This window comes from Melospiza georgiana, chromosome 16, assembly GCF_028018845.1.
Source record: "Melospiza georgiana isolate bMelGeo1 chromosome 16, bMelGeo1.pri, whole genome shotgun sequence".
Taxonomy (NCBI): Eukaryota; Metazoa; Chordata; class Aves; order Passeriformes; family Passerellidae; genus Melospiza; species Melospiza georgiana.
Genome location: NC_080445.1, coordinates 8,949,515 through 8,969,809, shown reverse-complemented (window position 1 = coordinate 8,969,809; position 20,295 = coordinate 8,949,515). Strand labels below are relative to the sequence as shown.

General features: G+C 42.2%; 1 protein-coding gene across 3 annotated transcripts in view; it reads left to right on the top strand.

The window, feature by feature from the left end:
- BMERB1 (bMERB domain containing 1) overlaps window positions 1-17,668 on the top strand; it is a 57,331-nt gene extending 39,663 nt beyond the window's left edge. For all 3 annotated transcript variants that reach the window (XM_058035239.1, XM_058035237.1, XM_058035236.1), the window contains exons 3-6: window positions 9,561-9,634; window positions 12,375-12,489; window positions 13,523-13,605; window positions 14,963-17,668. In XM_058035239.1, the coding sequence (XP_057891222.1) occupies window positions 9,561-9,634; window positions 12,375-12,489; window positions 13,523-13,605; window positions 14,963-15,075 (385 nt within the window). In that variant the 3' untranslated portion in view covers window positions 15,076-17,668. The remainder of the gene's footprint in view (window positions 1-9,560; window positions 9,635-12,374; window positions 12,490-13,522; window positions 13,606-14,962) is intronic.
- Window positions 17,669-20,295: the final 2,627 nt, after the last annotated feature.

The window sequence follows — 20,295 nt, the reverse complement described above, 5'->3', positions numbered from 1 at the left end:
GTGAGATGACAGACCCAGGAGCTGAGGGAGCTGCTGGGGCAGCATCCTGTGTGTCACACATTTAATGTGTTGCTGCTGTGGATGTATTTGGCTTCAGAAGCAGTTTAGGACTGCTGGGGGCATGGAAATCTGCTGGTTGTGAAATCTGACATTGTTGTAAAAATGGATGATGCATGTGTTAGCTCAGTTTAGCTGACAGGGACAGGCAGCAAACCCTCAGACCTCTATGTGATACAGAGCAGATAAAAACTGAACTTCAAAATCATTTGTAGTGCAAAGTTCATGCATTTTAAAATGCATGTTGAGACCCAGTAAATATTATTAGTAAAGGTGAGATCATCTCACCAACAGTTCCTCTGGAAAGAGATGGAATTCTTATAAAACAGCATCCACTGTCCTCATGAAACAGCCTGTGGGAGATCTGCCAGTGCCTGCCACTGCTGGCTTTCCAGATGGAAAGCAAAGCCTGAAGCCAGCTTTATTGGATGACCTTGAACTAAAACTGTGCAAGTTGCTTCCACCTGTGATAGCTGTCTTGGGATGGTTATTTCTGCCATGCAGGTGGCACTGAATGGCAGTTTTTTAATGTGGAGGGAATAGAAGATATTAAACATAAAGCCCTATTAGGTTGCTTTAAGCAATTACTGAAAACATTTTACTCGTTAAACTTTTTTTTTTTAAATCTGTAAAAACGCTATAAATGCAGTGGTGTATTTGCTTAATGTCTGAGTGGTTATTGCATCTCTAAACTAATACTGTGAAGAGGCCAAATTCACCTCCACACTGGCTCAGAACTAAAGTTGGTCATTGTACACTCTCACTGCCCATTAGTAGATGACTCCCTCCTCTCCAAAGTGCTCATAACATCTACATCATCCAAATTCTGCATAGTTCTAGTCAGGATTTTAGACCATCTTACACTATTATGTTTATTTACTTGAAATCCCAGACCTTTTGTGTAGAAAAGTTTGCTGCAACTTGACTTTGCAATCCCACAGCTTCATTAGCTGTCCAGAGTACATAATTCATCCCTAGTTTGGTTTTTTTTACCTGACTTTTTAAACCTTTATCCTTCTGGTTTGCAAACCCCATGAATCTCAGCTGTCCTGCTGTGGTATTGATGTATCCATTGCTGGGAGCAGCTGAGGTGGGACAGTCAGTAATGATCATTCTGGAGGGTATTGAGTAGAATGCTAGAATCTCAAACTTAGGGCAAATTCATGGGGAAAATGTAAACTCTGTGTTCCTTTGAAGAACAACAGGACATCCACAGAGGTTGGATGAAGTCTCACCTTTATGTCAGTTCAGTATGCACAGCACATTTTGTTTTAAATGCAGAATTATTTTATACATGTATATTATTTAAATATGCAGATGGTATATACAGGTATATTATTTATACAGGTATATTATTTAAATATACAGGTACTTTAAATATAGAAAGGCCTCTCTGCTGATTGCCTGCCTTAATGCAACCCCTGCAAAGGGAAACAACCCCAAAGTACACAAGAACTGCTGAAGTGAGAGCTTAATTCCCTTGGTGATGGCAACCTTAAATAAATCAACTGAGAAATCCCATGTTTTAATTTAAAATGAGTGCAGTAAATCTAGTAGACACAAAGTGGGAATATGAAACAAACAGTCTTATAACTGGCTGAACTCAGACAGTAATTCTGCAAAGTAACAGAAAAATGTGTTCATGGAGGTTTCCATTCTCAGGTGAGAAAAGGCAGCAGTAATTGCTGTATGAACAAAGTTCATTTCAAATTTTAATCCTTTTTTGAACCAAATACTGTAACACTCCTAAAAGTGTCTCACTAATGTGACATCAACTCTGATTTCTCAGTGGCTTCATGCCTTGTGTGGCAACAGAGCCCCACACTGAGCATCACCCTGGGAAGGGTGGGAGGGAGGGATAATGAGAGGAAGGAGATGAAGCAGGCTGTCAGAAGTGTGAGGAGCAGTGGTAACTCACTGCTTATATTATTGCTAAGCAGGCATTCTGACTTTTGCTTTCTTGGGTACTTTTGATTCTTTTGCTTTTCCTTTTTTCCTTTGTACTGGATGTTACCTGTTTTCTGTCATCTCAGGCTAAGCAGGAATTCCCTCAGGATTGTTTACTTCTGTGTTCATATCTGCTACTTTTCTCTGAGTTTTGCACCTTGCTGTTACTGCAGTGTAAATAAGTAACACCAGCAAAACCAGGTTTTTGCTCATGAATAGAGCTGTTGTTGTCAGTGTTTTCTGATAAGATCTGTCTTTTCATGGAAAGGAGCAATAAATCTTCTCTCCACAGTTCTGAAATCTTAACAATACAGCATCACTTATTGTGATTTCCTTTCTTTTTTTTTTTCTTCCTGATTGCATCTTGCTCTCAGAACATGGGATGGACTTGGGGAGGCTGTAGAGGAGGAGGCAGCTGTGTGATGATATATATTGTTCAATAAATAGAGTTGTCAGGCTGTCAGCTTCAGAAGATAAGGCACCAGGAGGAAACACACCCAGCTCAGCTGTAAGATACTGGTGCAGCCTGGTGTGGCACAGGCTCTCCTGCATGACAGGGTGAGATTGAGGCTGTGTCACACTGAGCACTCCCAAGCACACTGGAAACAACAGAGCCCTTGAGGAAATAACCAGGGAACTGCAAGCTATGAAATGGCACAAGGTGCTTTTGTAATGTCAGATGGTCAAAGCTCGGGGTCTCTGAGATTAGGAACAGCATTTCCAGGGCACTGCCAAGGGTCTGGGAGCCCCAAGGATGTCACTGTGCCTGCTAAGGTCCAGCTCTGCCAAGCCTCCCAGCTCCTCACAAGCCTGCAAGCCTCAAGAACAAGAGCTCAGGACAGAATTGCAAAGTTCTGCACTGTGCACTTGAAGCTCAAAGTACAGGGATCAGCTCTGCCAGAGGAAGGAAAATGCCTTAGTTCAGTTGGATCTCTCTGCAGCCCCATCTCCTTTGCCCTGTTTGACAGCAAACCATCAACCCCAGAGGAAAACACAACATCATACTTTCAATGTGTGGTTGTAAAAATGGTGCATTAAAATACTCTGAAAGGAAAAGCAATTTTTAGTGGTATATATATATATATGTAAAATATATAAACTTGTAAACTTATACTATACATATGTATAATGATAAACTTATCATTTGGAAAGTATTTAATTAATTGTAAACTTGGTATTTGAGAGGTTTTTGCCTTAGAAAAGATTTTCATTATTGTCTTTGTTGGATAGCTAGAAAAATAGTTCTTTAATAGAGATTTTTCTTTAAACACATTTTCTACATTGAATATGTGTTGTGGCTGTCACAAAATGCTGTTAATAGAAGAAGCAGAAGCTTTGATCTTTGACCTTGTCATTGTTAATGCAGAAATTTAGCACTGTATTTCCAGATGTAACCTTTTATCCCAAACTGTTCTTCATTTCCCAGCCCTTGGCTACCTGTGCTGTGGTTTGCAGGAGTGGAAGGTGCAGGGGTTGTCCCCTGGGACCCCCCAGCCCATCAGGCACTCACAGAGCCTGGCCCCCCTTTTGGGCAGCTGGGCTTGCTCCAGGCCAGGATGTTCTGCAGCAAAATGCCCCCTTGCCCTGTGCTATTTCACTGGTCCTTCTCACTTGTCTTCTGGTATAAATAGGAGACTAACCAGTGAATTGAAAAGCCCTGGAAGGGAATGTCATTGTTTAATTTTATACCAGAAACCTTTATATTCTTTTCAGCTGGGATAACAAATAGTTGCTTTTCTGGTTTTAAAAATAAGAAAAGGTCAGACATGAAGGCAAATGAAGAAGGAAATGTATCATTGATTCTGCTGGAGACAATGACAATGCACAGCCAGACCTAGAGTTTCCTCTTTCCTGTGCCTAATATCCAAAAATAGAACTACCAGAGCAGGTCAGATGAACCAGGCTCTATGCTTTTGTGTTGAATCTTCTGTATGCTGCTGCAAAGGGCTGATACTTGTGAATTTAAATCTGACTTCTCTACTGTCTAAATGTTTTTAGACAAATTAACTTAGTCAATTTTAGCCACATGGAGAAATATTCCCCTCCACAGTGGGGCAATTTCAGGAAAACTCCTCTTGTTACTATTGATCCATAGCAGAACTTTGTAACTGGCAGAGGAGATGGCCAAGCTCAAGAGAACTGAGCAATGTCAGTGAAAATGAAAAGCAGACAGCCTCTCTAGACACTGTTCTGAATTTATGTGAAATATACCTTAAATATGACCCCTCTGGGACTGGGAATTTCAAATGCCATCGTCAATTCTCTGAAACAATAGCTGAATTACATTACTGTACAAGCTGTGGCTCAGCAGCTTCTATGCAGTGTTCCTCCAGCAGAGAGCACTTCCAGCAAGGAAAGTCAGACCCATTTCCTTTGGTAGAGCTCAAACCAGGAGCTGTGAGAGTCAGACCCATTTCCTTTGGCAGAGCAGGAGCTGTGGATTGGGAGCTGCCCTGCCAAGGCTGGCCAGCAATCTGTTCCCTTCACTGCCACCTCTGTGTCCTGCAGCACCAGCAGCACCAGGTGCTGAGCTGAATATCAGTGACAAACACACACCAAAATGACTCAAACAACCTGTTCTGGATTCATTAAATGTTGCCTGTGATCTCACAGATTTATAATTAGCAGATTTAAGGAACTAAGCCAAGCTGACAGGGACAAAAAGGAGCCAAATGTATCATCAGGTGGAGGTTGGTCTCTTCTCCCACGTAACAAGCAACAAGGCAGGAGGAAAGGAAGGGAATAATTAGATTGGATATAAGGAAAAATGTTTTGACTGAAAGGGTGATCAGGCGTTGGAACAGGCTGCCCAGGGCAGTGGGGGAGTCACCATCCCTGGAAGTGTTCAAAAGGCATCTGCATGTGGCACCTGGGGATGTGGTGCTGTGCTAACTGCTGAACTCCATTGTCTTAGAGGCATTTTCCAACCTCTGAGAGTTCAGTGATTCTGTGCATTTATAGTGCTCTGGTAGTCCCAAGGACACTTCCACCATTGCAGATCCCCACAGCTCTGGCAGAGCCATGAACACCTGCAGTACCCAAAGGCAGCCTCCCCTCACGTCCCTCCAGTCTGCAGCTCGACATCATCCCCATCTCTGGAGCAATTCTCTTTATTTCTACACATCTCTTTCCTTCAATCCCCCAAATTTCTCCATCACTACTGATGGTTCTTGGCTGGTTTCAGCCTGCTCACCACCAAGGAGATGACTTTTTATCCCTGCATGGAGACCTTTGGTTACATAATCCTGTCAGCTGTGACTTAGCATGACACCTGATTCTCTGGCCAGCTCCTGGACTGACACTATCAAATCTTCAGAAACTCCAACAACTACAAGCATTTTACTCCTGGGGCAGGAATGTATTAAAACAGAACTAAAAATAATCTAAGTGCCTGCAAACCCTCCTGGAAGGAGGGAAGGAAACCAGCAAACCTGGTCTACATTCCATTTTTAACTTCAAGCACTTTAATCCAATAACAGAAAACAAAGGAAATCTCAGACCTTCTCTTACAGACATGCTGGAGGGAGCACAGATCTATTTCTAGCTTTGAAAGTCATTCAGCAAAGGCAGAAGCTCTCCAGACACACTGAACTGCTCTGTTCATCCTGAAATCAATGAAAATGATATTTGATGCTTATGTTGGTGTTACTAATAGTTCTTACACTCAAGTATGAAGTATTTGTCAGTCTTGTTGGCCATGTCTTGGCTGACCATTAAGGGGGGTGTTAAGTGATTTTTCTCTCTGAGCTTCCACTATAATTTTTCCTTTTTTCCTATGCATGTCTCTAGATGGCACCTAGGTCTTACACTGGGGAATTCAGATTTCTTCCTTGGCTGAGAAGAAGATAGAAAAATTCATCTGTTGAAGAATAATTTCTACTGAAACAAAACAAAACAATTCTTTTGTGTCTGGTACAGAATATCTCTTTTTAAAGTCCTGTCTCCCATTTTCTGGCAGAGCCTCAGGGGCTTGCCAGGCCCAGCTGGAAGGGAGGGCTCCCTTGCCCTGCTGCCCTGGTGCAGATGGTGCCAGCAGAGGTGACTCATGCTGTCCCCTCCCTGCAGCACGGCAGTGACAGCGCTCAGGGCACTCTCCCCTGCTGGCTGGACACAGAAACATGTCAAGGGGCTGAGTCACTGTGCCAGGGCTCTGCAGGCTCCCCAGCCCACTTATTTTCCTGTCATTTGGTGCCATGCTTAGAAAATCTTCTGCTCCCGCTGTTTATTCATTATGAGGTTTGGGTTTTTTGTTGTTTCTTTCTGGCAAACAGAGAATCTGCTTGTAGGTTATGATGATATAGCTTGAAATACCCTGAGAGAAAAGACTAATATGTGCTTGTGTGCTATCTCCAAGCATGCAGAGGGGGTTCTGCAATGAGCCATCAAGAAAGGGAAGAGCAGAAGTGCAGGCAGTGTCAGGAATCCACAAAAGCACACTGAGAACCCATCCCTAGTTCAATACTGTTGCAATTACTCCAGGAATGGATCTGGGCTCCTAACCAGAGAAATGTTTTATCATTCTCATAACTCATGTGTTTAGGGTTCCTGGGCAGGCATTTAAAGCTCAGCTCTGGAGGAAAAACTGCCATATGTAACTGCTGTTTGCTTCACTGGTGTTTTTTGTACAATGTGAAAAGTGTCTTCACAGGGACTGAAGAGAATGTACCGACTCTTCCAGAGAAGAGAAAGAACTTCTGTAGGTTAAGGGACCCAAAGAATATTTTCTCCTCTACCCTGCAGATTGCTGCATTCCTTAAGATTTCCAAAAGCACTTTTTACTTCCTAAAGAGGTCTGACAGTAATACCAAGATGCTCTCAGTCAAACCCTGCTGACCATTCACATTCAGTATTATTTTCTGGCAGATGTGGGATGTGCTTTATAGTTACAAGGAACCATAGATCCTGCTTTCATTAAATCAGATGGATGAAGCTTTGGCATGGTCCCATATGTCCTTCAACCCTCTCTTTCATCATTTAACCTCTTTTTTTATTACTTTTTTGTTAATCAGCACTGTGGAGTGGATGAAGCACAAAGACTGTTGGACACAGATGGGAGGAAAGATGTTCCATGTGCTTGAGGGGATTGGTGCAGATGGTAGGTTCAGGTTTTGCCCATCAGCACAATGCACCAGCCTGCAGAACTGGGACTCTGGAGAGGTCATCTGACTTTTTGGAATTCATGTGGTCACAGAGCTGTTACAGACCTAAAGTGCTTTGGCCACGGATTTACTTCTCTGCTGTGTGTTACAAGGCAGGAACAAAGTTTAGGTCTCAGGAGAAAGACATGCTGAGAATATATGTGGAGTACCAGCTACATGCTTTGCAATCAGACTGAAAACCAGCCAAAATAATGGGGAGAAGGTGCAACTGAAGTTGCACCATGTGGCCAGTACTTTAGCCACAAGTTAGGGACTGTAGGGAGTGCTGAACATGAATGATCTTGCTCAATTGGAAAATACTGCTGGTGGTATTTTAAATTCCTGAAAATCCTCAGAGAAGAGCAGTGCCATTAGCTTTTTAGAGTTCCCTAGCAAGGGCAGGGAGCCAAAGTGATATAGTAAAGTATTTAATTAGTGTATTTCAGAGCTTCTCAGAATGAAGCCAAATCTTTTGAATCAGAAAAAAATCCTCTCTGTCTATCACAGAGATCTCTTTTGTAGAAACTCACTCTTTACTAGTTGAGAGTGTGGCCTGATATCATGTGATTACAGCAGTTCAATATTGAACATTTCTTGCCAAGAAAATGTCATCTTTGCTAGGCATGGTCATCCTAGTCAGATGTACCAACATGCCACCCAAGGTGCTTGAGCACTGAATAGATAAAGAGCTGTGAGCCTTGCTCATATCCCAGCACATTTTGAATTCTCACTCTCCTGGGAGGACAGTTTAAGATTAATTGATAAAAGTAATTCCAGCACCATTTAGCGTGATGGATCTCAAGAGTAAAGCAGGCTTTGCTTGGGATGAGAGTGAATAATATGGAGAGCCTCAGTCAGAATATTCATCAGTAAAAACATCTCTGCCTCCAAGTGTCCTAAACACACAGAGCAAAGGACCCTGCTCCAGTCCTGAGGCAAACATGCTGCTCTTCCCAACAAAACCAAGTCTTACAAGACAGATGGGCAGTGAAAGAGCAGATCCCAGTGGAAGTGACAGGGGTACACAAAGAAGGAAAAGAGGTCAGCAATAAAGATTATTAGGAGAGGTATTTCATGGTTGTATTTTGGGAGGAGAGGGGTGAAAGGGCAGCAGGAATGGCTGTCATAGCACAGGGAAAGTAGCAGAACAGGCAAGAGGGAGTTAACCCAAGCAGCAAATAACAGAGGGATCAACATGTTTTACTAACAAGAGCAGAGCAGCTGAAGGACAGCTCCCTGCAGAGACCTGCAATCCTGGCAGAGGCAGCATGGAGAATAAAAGCTCTTGGGGTGTGATTAAAGTCTTATTTGTGCCAGAAACACCTACTTTTCCCACTCCTCACTTAATTCAATGATTTGGCTGCATTGTCCTTTGGGGGCTCTCTCACACACACACACAGTGCCAGCCCTGCTCTGATGGCACTTCAGCTGCTCCAGGGGCCCAGGCAGCAGCAAATCCCCTCCTCAGGCACAGGATTGTGCAAAACAGAGCCCAGAGATCCATGGGCAGGGAGGGTGTTGGTGAGATCCAAGCTGAGAATGTGCAATTAATCACACAGGCTGTGTTTGTGCTCTTCAGGGGGTGATCTCCAAATGAAAGCCCCAGATGTGCCCTTGGAGCCAACACCTGAGCCCTGGCTGCCCCTGTGGCACTGGGATAAAACCTGTGCCAGGAGGATGATGCTGCTGCCTTCCAGGGCAGCTCTCAGGAGAAGCAGCAGTTTCAATGAGAGCTGAAGGTGCAGTTTCTGCTAATGTTATTTTTCTTTTTTTAAGCTGTCTGCTGTGTCTTAATATTAATGGGCTTTCTGCACATATCAAGGATTTAAAGCATTTAACATCAGCCATGGAGGACATTCACCCAAGGCACAGAACCTCAGATAAATGCCAAATTATGTCAGTTTCCAGATCTCTGCTGTTAGAGCTGAATTATTAGTAGGGTCTCAAAGAAAACTGGTGGTAGAATATGAACCTTGCCCTGGCTGTGCCAAATAATCTGTCACCCTCTGCTGCCCGTTCCCAGGCTCTGTGCTGTTCTTGCTCTTTCCCTGGTGAAAATTCCTGCTGCAGTGAGTGCAATGTGGCTCACCTGTCTTTTCCCAGGACCATTATGGATACAGGTGCCCACTCCAGAATGTTCTCTGATGTTCAAGAAAGTAAAATCTGAAATTATCCACAGTGACAGGTATGAACCTACAAATTAGTGCCAGTAAGACAAGTAACCAAGGGCTCAATGTGCATTTAGTATTAAATACCCTTTGCTTTCAGTGAAACTTGGTGAGCCAAGATTGTCAGGATCCCTTTGAGGCTGGCAGCTCCCAGGCAAGGCCATGGCCAGGTACTCAGATCAGGCCTGGCCAATCCCATCAACACAGAGTGGGGTTTGCATGTCTGACCATGCTTTTTCTGTTTCTGCAGGATGGATGACATCCAGCTGTGCAAAGACATTATGAACCTTAAGCAGGAGCTGCAGACTTTGGTAGCAATCCCAGGTAATGGCTGTCTCCACCCAGTGTCAGGATTACACCTAATGTGCTCCTGGCACCATCCCCACCCGTGCCCCAACAATCTCCTCCTCACAAGGTGCAATTTCATATCTTTCTCCTCCAGTCCTCATTTTTAATTCCTATTTTCCTGCCCATCTCCAATCTCTGTCTCTAAATTTCTTTTCATGCTGTATTTCCCTGCTCCCATGGCAGCAACCCTGCAGACATCACTCAAACAAGGAGCACATTCCTTATTTCTTGCACTTCCCTGGCAATCTCAAGGGAACCAAGTGGCACAGAGATTGTCAGGTAAAAAAGACAAGTGCTGAGATACCAGAGATAAAAGAGGGAGAGGAGAAGGATTTATAACCGTCACTGTGAATGTGATTGATTTTTTCCTTGCTACACCAATCCATTATCACACCTGTAGTTAAATCTACCTTCTAGGATCAAGAAGAACAGGTTTCTATGAAAAGCAAGGCCCAAAACTTTGCTATAAATCTCTGCAAATTCAGTGTTGGAAGGAGGGACAGAGCTGTGGGCAGCTCTGCAGTCTGTGGCTCAAAACTCCAGCTGCCATCAGTGAGGAATTCCATTTCTCTACAGCATCCCTACTCTAATCAAGGAAAAAATAGATCCTGCAAAACACTCAGCAACTGCAGCAGGCCAATACACCACATGTTACTGCACAACCTCCAGCACCCTGCAGAAATAATTTGCTTAACTGCTCCTGCTTAACTATTAAGTCCAAGTTTTGTCTATCCTTTGGTTATCCTCATTTTTCCTCCTCTTATTTTTTTGTGCAACTTTGAGGGACAACTTTGTCCTCAGAAAGGAGAGAAAGGGGCATTTGTGACATAGGAAAGAGATTATTCTGAAACCATCACTTTTAGCTGTGTAAAAACTTTGCCGCATTTTGCACCTGACAGAAATAGATTAATAATATTTCTTTCTTTTTCTTTCCTTATACTTAGTAGAGGTCACATTTTAATTTTTTAATAACTACACTGTTGGTTCATTATTCATTCAAATGGAAAGAATTATAAATCCTAGAAAGTGTCTCTGAATGCTGCCCCTTGCCTCACTTTCCTGATCTGCAGCTTTCCTGCACTTTGAACTAACAGATAGGGTTAATCAGCTTTCATTCTTTTGGTGTTCCTGCTGTTTGGGCTTTTTTTTTATCTTTTATAAGTGATTTTTCCAGTCCCAAGGCCTCAAGCAGAGACCCACAGAGAGCAGTTTCTCCTTAGAACTTCACAAATCTCAGCTCATTTAGGAGTCCAAGAGGTGCAGCTCCAGCAGCAGCATCTGCAGGCAGGGTCACAGGAGCTTGGTCCTGACAAAGACAAAGCAGCTGCTGGCAGTGAGTTTGTGCTGAGACAGCGTGTGCCTGACCTGGAAAAACACTTTCCAGAAATGGATTCATTCACAGGATCTCCACCATAATTCTCCTGTAAGAATACAGGTTTGTATGGAGAGCTGCTCTTTGGTTTCAGTTTAGCCAGTTTCAGTAGATGTGGAATCAGTCTTTCAGTACATAGAATATGAAATATTTGGCCACGTATATTAACATTTTTAGTAGACAATTTCCTGAAGGATATAATGGGAGAGCACATCTCAGTTTAGGAAAAGGATAGATTGAGAGGAAGTAGAAAGGATCTTCTGTCTTCAGAAGTTGAGGAGAGTCCTTGCTCCTTAGCCATAACAGGCAAAGCAGAAAAAAGCAGCCACTCCTAAGCATTCTTTTTTTTTTTTTTAAATTGTACTAAAACAAATTGTTTCCAAGTGTCTGATTAGTTTGGCTATTTAAAGTGTCATATAACTTAATCAGCAGCCAGAACACAGCTCAGATGGTCAGACTGCAGAGCTCACTCTGCCTCCCCCACTCCCACTGAACTGAACTGGGCAGTTCTGCTGCCCAAAATCTTGATTTAGTACAAAGCATCTTCATAGCTGTTCAAAATTTTCAGCTTCTCAGAGAAATACATGAGCCTGGATTTGCCTCTGGCTTTCTCATCTCTGCTGCACTTGCAAGGTGTGAAGAGTTCTGTCTTAAATACGTTTGCTTTATAGCCTGAAACGACAGCTCTGTAATCCCTAACATTTATGACTTTTAGTTTGCAACAGGCACATCTTTCATGCCACAAAAATTGTTGTTTACAGACAACCTAGCCATTCCAGGCTGGCCAGTTAACAAGGACATATATTAATTACTCAGATTTTTGAAGTACAAGGAAAATAAACTTGCATTTATTTTTCCACATTTTACTATTGATGCTGTTGGTGTGGATTTGCAGCTCACCTGCCTTGTCAGAATAGAAAAAAAGGTGTTGTTTTCAACAGCCAAAACTGTCTTGAGACACAGAGAAATAGTTCCTTTTGGTGTGATCTCCTTTCCCCTGAGGTCAGATGGAGTTTGTACATTGGATTTTAACAAAGCATCTGGAACTATTTTCTTGCCAAAGCTCTTAAAAATTTTCCAAGCAATGTCTTGAAGAGTCATTGCAAATTAAAAGCAGGCTTAGCAAACACCACAGAGCCTCAGCCCATTAAGCTGATCAGAGCCAAGAGCAGCAAGAGAGGAGAGCAGAGGCAGTGACCCAGCTTGCTGGGCTTTGGTGACTCAGGCTGGAAAACCATTGACTTCAATCAGCAGCTGATCCTCAGACATCTGCACCGTCCCACACCACCCCCTCACACTCCCCAGAGCCCACAGTAACACAGTCTTTTCTCTCCTTTTGACCAGAAAAAGAAAAAACAAAGATGGAGAAGCAGAGAGAGGATGAGCTGATTCAGAAGATTCATCGACTGGTACAAAAAAGAGATTTTCTTGTAGATGATGCAGAGGTGGAGAGATTAAGGTAAGAACCAAGAGCATCTGAACTTATTTAGTGGCGTTCCACAAGCTTAATAATACAATCGATTAAGTGACAAAATTTAAATCAACATTAATGGGAGAGAATTGGCCCTTCAAAACAACTTACCAAGTTAAAAGCCTCCTCTCCATTCCATAGGAAAACCATTAAAATCAGATTACTCTAATTCTTTGGCTCTTTATCCCATTAATGATTCAGTTATCTCATGAATAACAGTGGGCTTTGGTCTCTTATTTTCCTCCCAGAAACAATCTGGGCATTTACCATTGAAAAGAAAAGGATTTATGCTGCTACCAGGGAATTCTCTTGGGATAAGAAGGTAGACATGAAATGGAATTCTACAAGGGGCATATTTGTAGACATCTAAAATCCTCCTTTTTAAATTTTTCATGTTGTCAGGTTGATTACTCCTATTCCCATCTTGTCACAGCAAAACAACCCAAACCAACTAAAAAGGACCCAGCAGACAACCCTACCTAAGACATGGGCAGGTTCTGAAGGGTTTCATCTCCCAGAGTATTAGCCCAAAGTTGTAGGCTTCCTCAAAAGTTCATTTCCAGCACCCAAATCCAATCTTTGGTGTGAGATCAGCACTCTACAGAGTCAATTTTGCTCTTACTTCCCCCTCATTCAGCAGTGGAGACTCAATCCATTTATCCAAAATGACAGTATCTCCTCCAACACACTGACATTCTGAGCAAGCCGGGAGAGGATTTGGCAAAGCTTCTGCCAGTGCTGCAGCTGATCAAAGAGAGCTGGCCAGAGGCAGCAGCTGACAAGGAGCCTGAGCTAGAACTGAACCAGAGCTCTCACTGAGCCCTGTGTGCACGTCACCAAAGCCTCAGCAGCAGTTTTCATTTAGGCAAATATTTTGCTTTTTAATAGGCAGCAAAATTAAATGTTTCTAAAAATAGCAAAGAAATTAATTGTTTACTAGTGACTTTATCCTAGCTGCTCTAGCTTTTGCTGTCCTGTTTGCAGAGAAAACTCATTCCTCTATTTTCCTTTTTTCCACCAGGGAAAAAGAAGAAGACAGGGAGATGGCTGAGTTCCTTCGCACCAAGTTAAAACCCATCGACAAAGCAACACAGTCTCCTACCAGTGAGTGCCTAATCATTAAGAAAAAAACAAGAGCAAAAGGAAAAACTCCAAAGACAACTGACTATAAGAGCATTTTCACAGGGCAGCCCCTGGCAAAAGCTAGGTGAAGCTAACTAGAGCACGTAGAAACAGCTCAGGGTGTCAGCAGCTGGTGGCCACTTAGACTTCAGATAGCAAATTACCCCTTAAACTGAATTTCAGTCATCTATGGCCACTTCAGATTGCTCTGTATGTTTTAAATATGCAAAGTATATTTGTATACACAGTGCCACAAGCTGCTTTTCTAAGCAGTTTTATTTTTATTAATAATTTTCCTATCTGTTTCTTCAAAAATAATGAAAAAAAACCACTTCAGGTCCATGCTGGAATATCTGAAACAAAGTTCACCTGTTTTATTGCAGTCAAGATGGAAACTAGAGAAAAAACTGCAAACTTCCACAGCTGACCCAAATTTCTTACATATTACCATCAGAAATAGGCTTTTGAATCACCCCAACCCAAATCACTTGTAGGCAGAATGGAAACACACTGGTTTCTGAAAGACAAAGTGGATTTCGTGGTGCCTCAGAAGCTTTTAGTGCAGCTTTCAAACAGAACAGTCACAGCCACAGCAGGGGCTGTAGCAGCTCACAGATTGATTTTTCCCTGTCTCACGATGAGCTCTCAGGCAGAGTCAAGTGAGAGCAGTGCCCTTCTCAGAGAGGTCCAGCAGCTGAAGAGGTTTGAATCAAACATTGTGCCATTTTGCACAGATCAAGATCTTGCTCAAGAGTTCCAGAGGGACTGGGATGACCTTGAAGTTGAGAAGAGACATTTTAAGATGCATCACTAATTATTTATACCCCCTTAGTCACAGGGAGCATGACTCATCTCCCTTGTTTGTTTACTTTCTCATTGCTTTTAAATGCAGTTTTAAAGATGAAAAGATTCTTTTCACCCTGAAAAATGAAAACCTACCTTTATCTTGTTCCCTTAATTACAACATCCAAGCCAATGAGAGAATAAATCCTAGCAATACTTTTGTCCTTCAGCTCCTTTCCTTGCTGGAAATTAAAAAGTGAAATGACTTTGTGAAAGGATCCATGGCTGTGAAAGGGACACCTGCCTTGAACCAGATAAAAGTTTACCCTCCCTTTGAGATGTATGGATTATTTAGCTCCTCTAAACACTCTTCCCTGAAGAGATGAGACTTTCTGAGCAGTTTCAAACCAGCAAAGTGTGTTGTTCAAGCAGGAGCTGAAAAATTCAGGGTGGGTGGAGAGAGGGCAGGAAAGGTTTGCCCCCTTTAGGGCAGAAGTAGGAAGGAAGGGTTTGAGCAGCTCTTGTTTCTAATGGTCTCCTGTTTTGAACATTGCAGGCAGCCCAGCAGAAAAGAAGGCAGAACCTCCTCCAAGCAAGCCCACCATTGCCAAGGCGGGGCTGGCAATTATCAAAGATTGTTGTGGGGCCACGCAGTGCAGCATCATGTAGAGAGAGCCCTGGGCTTCCCAGCCTGCTTGTCCTTTCAGTGTTTCCATTGAGTGGAAGTGGATGGTGAGGGGAACCAGCAGCATCCTGCTGAGGGCAGCTGCACAGGTGCCACCTATGGACTGCACCACGGCAGGTTCCTCACTGTTGCATGGATCACTCTACACGCATGCCTAAAAACAAAGAAACCTATTTAGTGGCTGTCCAGGGACCAGAAGAGATCAGCAGTAGAGTCAACAAAAACCACCCCTGTGATACAGGCGAATGAAAAGGGGCTGTGTTTAATCCAGAATGGTGTAAAACAGCAATTTTAATGGGCTATAACTTTAGAAGAATATGTTGTACACTTTCCCCCCCGTGACAAACTGCACTCAAAAATTGCCAAATTCTCCTATTTTGGTTCTTTTCAGAACAAAAGCCACAAGTAGCAATGCTATATTTGGCACAACTGATAGAGGAAGCAACTGTAGGATAACTGATGTTGCATACAAAACCCCAAACTTGTGTGATGTTCAACTACTTTGCTGTGGAGTTTCATTTCAAATTCTTCCTAAAGAATGAGATCAGTGACAAGGATGCTGCAAGTAGCTACAGAATTTTATATCACATATGATATCTGAGTTACTCAAGTCAAATTAATATTGCTTCCACCAGGGGAAATAAATCCCTGGCAAAGCTTTAGCAAAGCACAGCTACAGTAATCTGCAAGTTGATGATGCAGTCCAAGTTTGTGTCACTTCTGTTTTAGATCTCCAACTCCCAAGAAGTGAGAGAAATATTCACCCAAGGTTTTGTCCATTTTTATAAGCTACATGCAGCAGGAGATTACACATCACTGAGAGATTGCTGGGAGAGGAACAGAAGACAAAATTTAACTAATACTGAAACCATGCTTAAAACAAGTATTAATTGTATATTTTATGACCACAAGGAATAGAAACTATCCATTGAAAAAGCATAGGAAGACACAAGACACCCAATACAAATTGGCCACAAGACAAATATACAAGTACAGAAGTAGGTATTTGTGGCAGGAAGATCACATTCTGTATAAAATGGGTTTAAAATTAAGGGAAATGCAGAAATACTTGTCTGTGTTTCACCATTAAGTGTGTTTCTGGTCTCTATGCAGATTAAGCTTGTGGAATCTAATATCTTTATATTAGCTGTCAGTAGCTGGTTTGTCTGTGTGATGGTATTCCATATAAATGTACTGTGATAGGTGTAAATAGTAAAATAAACGTACATGGATCTAGTGTGACAATCTCAGGCTTAGAAATAACAAAAGATAGCAACAAGTTCCTAAAGTAACATTTTGCAAAAGGAACTTCCATTTTGTGAAGCCAGCTAAGTGAAGTGTGTGCTTATATACCAAGGAACCACAGTGTAGGAAAGGAGAAAAAATCAACAGCAGTTACCCCAAAAGGATAAACAGTTATTTTTTTAGATAGAAAAAGTATCTAATTAAGGTTGAAGGCAACAGACACCATCTAAAGTAACTCAAAATATCTTTATAAAACCTAATCCCTAGCACTGACTGATTTGATGAAAACCACTTGCATTTACAGAATAATTTCAGTATTGCAGACTCACTTGAGACAAAGAACCAACATCACTAAGTACCTTCAGTTTTAAGGATCAAAGAGGAAAAAACACAAAAGGTTTCCACTGAGACATGAAGCGCTTTAATTATTTTGACCAAAGATGCAGGAAAGAGAACAAAGGCTGAGTCTCATGTATGATTATTGTGTCCTTGTTGAGACATGCACCACCACACTGAGCTCTGTGTCTGTCACAGTCTGTTCCTGGTGTGGGCTGGGCTCTGCAGGGCACCTGTGTGCATTTACAGTAATGGGGAAAACTGCTTTTAGGGGAGAAAATACATACTGGAGGGAAAGAAACACCCACTGGCTCCTGTAAAATTCCACAGGCTCTTGCTGGTTCCCAGTTAAGACATCGGGAATTGTCAGTGTCTAAGGGCAGGAGGCAGATGCTCAGTGTCACTAATAAAGGCAAATGGGAGTCAAGAAAAAAGCTGTGGTGAAGCACCACTTTAAACCTTAGGGGGATCAGCTGTGAATGGCACCAATAAAGGGTCCAGAAGGACTTTGCACATGGTTTTTAAGGCCTGAGGTGACTCCTGCATATGAGTGTTTAACCCAGGCTGTGCTGATGAGAGGGGTGATCCCTACAGGCTGCACAGAATCCACCTGGGGATGAAGTAAAGTGAGTGCAATGTTGGTTTCCATGAAAAAATTTCATTAGCAAGAAACAGACATTTCTGTGAAGCACCACTCATGACCAGGCTCCAGAGCAATCTCCTTTAATTAAAACCAAAAAGAAACACAGCAAGTAGGAATGTGCAATATTCTCACAGCTGAGCACTGGCAGCCAGTGCTCCAAAGGGACTTGAACTCCAGCAGTGTTAATGAGAGTGAACTTCATTTTCAGAAGTTCTAGCTTGGCTCAGCTGGAAGGTTTTCTGTATGCCAGTTTTTGGTTTTAATTAGCAAATTTCTTTGTTTATTTGGGTGGGTTTGAAGAGCTTGCCTGCAATGCACAAGTGGTTCCTTCAGAAGTGGGTCAGTGATGCTGCTTAGCAATAAAGCCCTGGATTTTTAAGACTGTAAGGTCCCATTCTCAACTGTGTTCAACACTGGTTTAGTGTAAAAGTGTAAAAGTCTTGACCCTTATTTTTAAAAAAACAGACTAAATCACTGAATATCCCAAGAACAACTAGGGGCTTTGTAACTTCCATGATCCTGTGAGCACAACACATTGTACAATCCCCATATATAAAATCAGCAGAGTATCAGACAAGTATCTTTGGGTGATTATATGGAGTAACTGGCATAATTTCAGAGTTGATTTTCAGCTATCAATCACTGTCAGCAGAGAGGGACATTGATGGAAGCACCCAGTATCTCTTCTGGAAATCCTGGCTATTTATCACTTCAGAAAGAAGGCAAGGCAGTGGAAAAGGAAGAGTGTGTGGAAGAATGTGTAGGGTGGATTTGACACACTCTGGTAAACATGACTTTGTTCAGGAAAGGATCTTGGTCTACTGAGAAAAACAAAAGTGCTGAAGTGCTGTTTGTACAAATCATTGTACAAATCATACAAATTCCACCAGCAAATGGTTCTCTTGTACCTTCCCCAGGCCTACTGAATCTCTTCCAAGTTAAACATATTTCCAAATAAACTAAGCTGCTGTGTTATACTAAGCCTTTGTTTCTTCCTGTTACTGAGGAAAAGTTGGTGTGGAGTGGAATGGGATGCAGTTCCTGTGTTGCTACACTTCTCAAAAACACTAAGGTTACTACTCTGCACAAAAGGAGTAATGCTGAGGGGTAAGTTTGAGATGCTACTGAAATAAAGGATTTTCTCACTGAATAAAGAAAACCCACCAAAAAAGCCAATCTCATAATGCACTAGGATGAGTTTGGAACCTCACTGCAGCCCAGAGCCTGCTCAGAGACCGTTCCCAGCCCTACACTGAGAATAGAAGGGTCCCAACTCATCTGAGTATCAGAACTGCCAAGTCAAGAGAGCCCTGGTGTTACTGAAATGAACAAAAATCCTCCCTCACCCCAGCATAAATGCTATCATTGTTACCCAAGTGCACCTTGTTTTACATGACCCCATCCAGCCTATAAACAGCCAGGCAGCAGGCTGCTTTCAAACAGGATAATACCAAAAAAAATACCTAAAGGCCAAAACTCCCTCTCCCTTCCATGTGCACACAAGACTTACATGGGATGCTGAGAACAGCTCAGCCCCTGAGCCTGGGTCCTGGGATGCTGAGAACAGCTCACAGGGGATGCTGAGAACAGCTCAGCCCTGAGCCTGGGTCCCAACAGCCTCAGCAGCAACTCTGGCTCAGGGAGGAGTAGGGAGGGGGCTCACAGGAGATCTCCCCTCACATTTAATTTTGCTTTCTTGTTTCTCAGTGAGGCAGTTTTCTGCAACAACACTTCATGGGAGAGTGGAAGAATTGTGGGAAACACCAAGAGGTGTTTAAACTGATAGCTAAACAGTGAATCTCATCAGTTACAGAGAGCAGTGGACTTTACCAGGCTTGATCACAAAACCAAAGATGACTGCAGCTACTATCAAGTTTCTTGCAGCCAGTTACCTCATCCCAGCTACACCAACAGAGAGTTTGTTGTTTTTCTCCTTCATGACACAGGCAGGATGCAATTCCTCACTTTTGAATTCAATAACTGATAGACTGATGTGACACTTGAGCCATGGCATGACATGCAACAGTGCTTTGACAGCCATGTCAAAACATGCTCACATAACATCCTGAAGTGGCATTTCAGGAATTTCTTGTAAAATGGCATTCTCTATTTAGAGAAATCTGCATTCTGTAGCGTACATATAGCACTACAAGCCATTGTGATCATCACTTGAATTAGGATTTGTTTCTGTCTTTATCCACCTAAGTAATACTAAACAAAAATAGTCATACAGGAAGGAATACAGCCTTTGAAGTGATGCTTGCTAGGAAAATGCTATTAATAGGAGTTAAACCACGGCTCATATAATGCAACTAGTCTGACCTGTTACACTATGGCAAGCAAAATAAGCCATATTAGCTTTAATTTTTTTCCTAAAATTATTTCCATCACCTCTTTTTTACTAATTTTAAACAGATGGCTTAACATAAAATGAGTGAGAATAAAAGAAGTGGGAATGTTTGCAGCACAGAACCCAATCAGCATTTAAAATCAAACTCATCTTTTGAAGGTAATCACATACCAGGTGCTATGAGGGATTTTACTCATTCATTTACTTAAAAACATTCACAACTACTGAAAAATGAAATTACAGAGTGGTGATTATAGGGTTTGTGGTGCTGCTCTAGGAAGGTTTTATAAAGCACCTGTTTCTCCTTCCAGAGAGGAGAATTCATTATTTCCAAGAGGAATATTTATTACATTGTTTCTGAAGAATTTCCCAGTAAGTTTTTTATGTAGTTACTTTAAAATTGCTTAGTGAACAAGTACCCTGTAAGGTCAAGTGGTTGCTTATCTGCAACAGGCCTGACATTTATTCCAGCAGACTCCACTTAACAGTTCTGTTGAGTGAGAATATGTCACAAAACAAAACCCCAAAACCCCCCAAAAAAGAGAAAGTCAGGAACAGCTCATCCAGGTCTCTAGTTTTGTCCATGAAGCTGTGAGATGACAAAACACTTCAATTTAGTTGAAGTTTTGT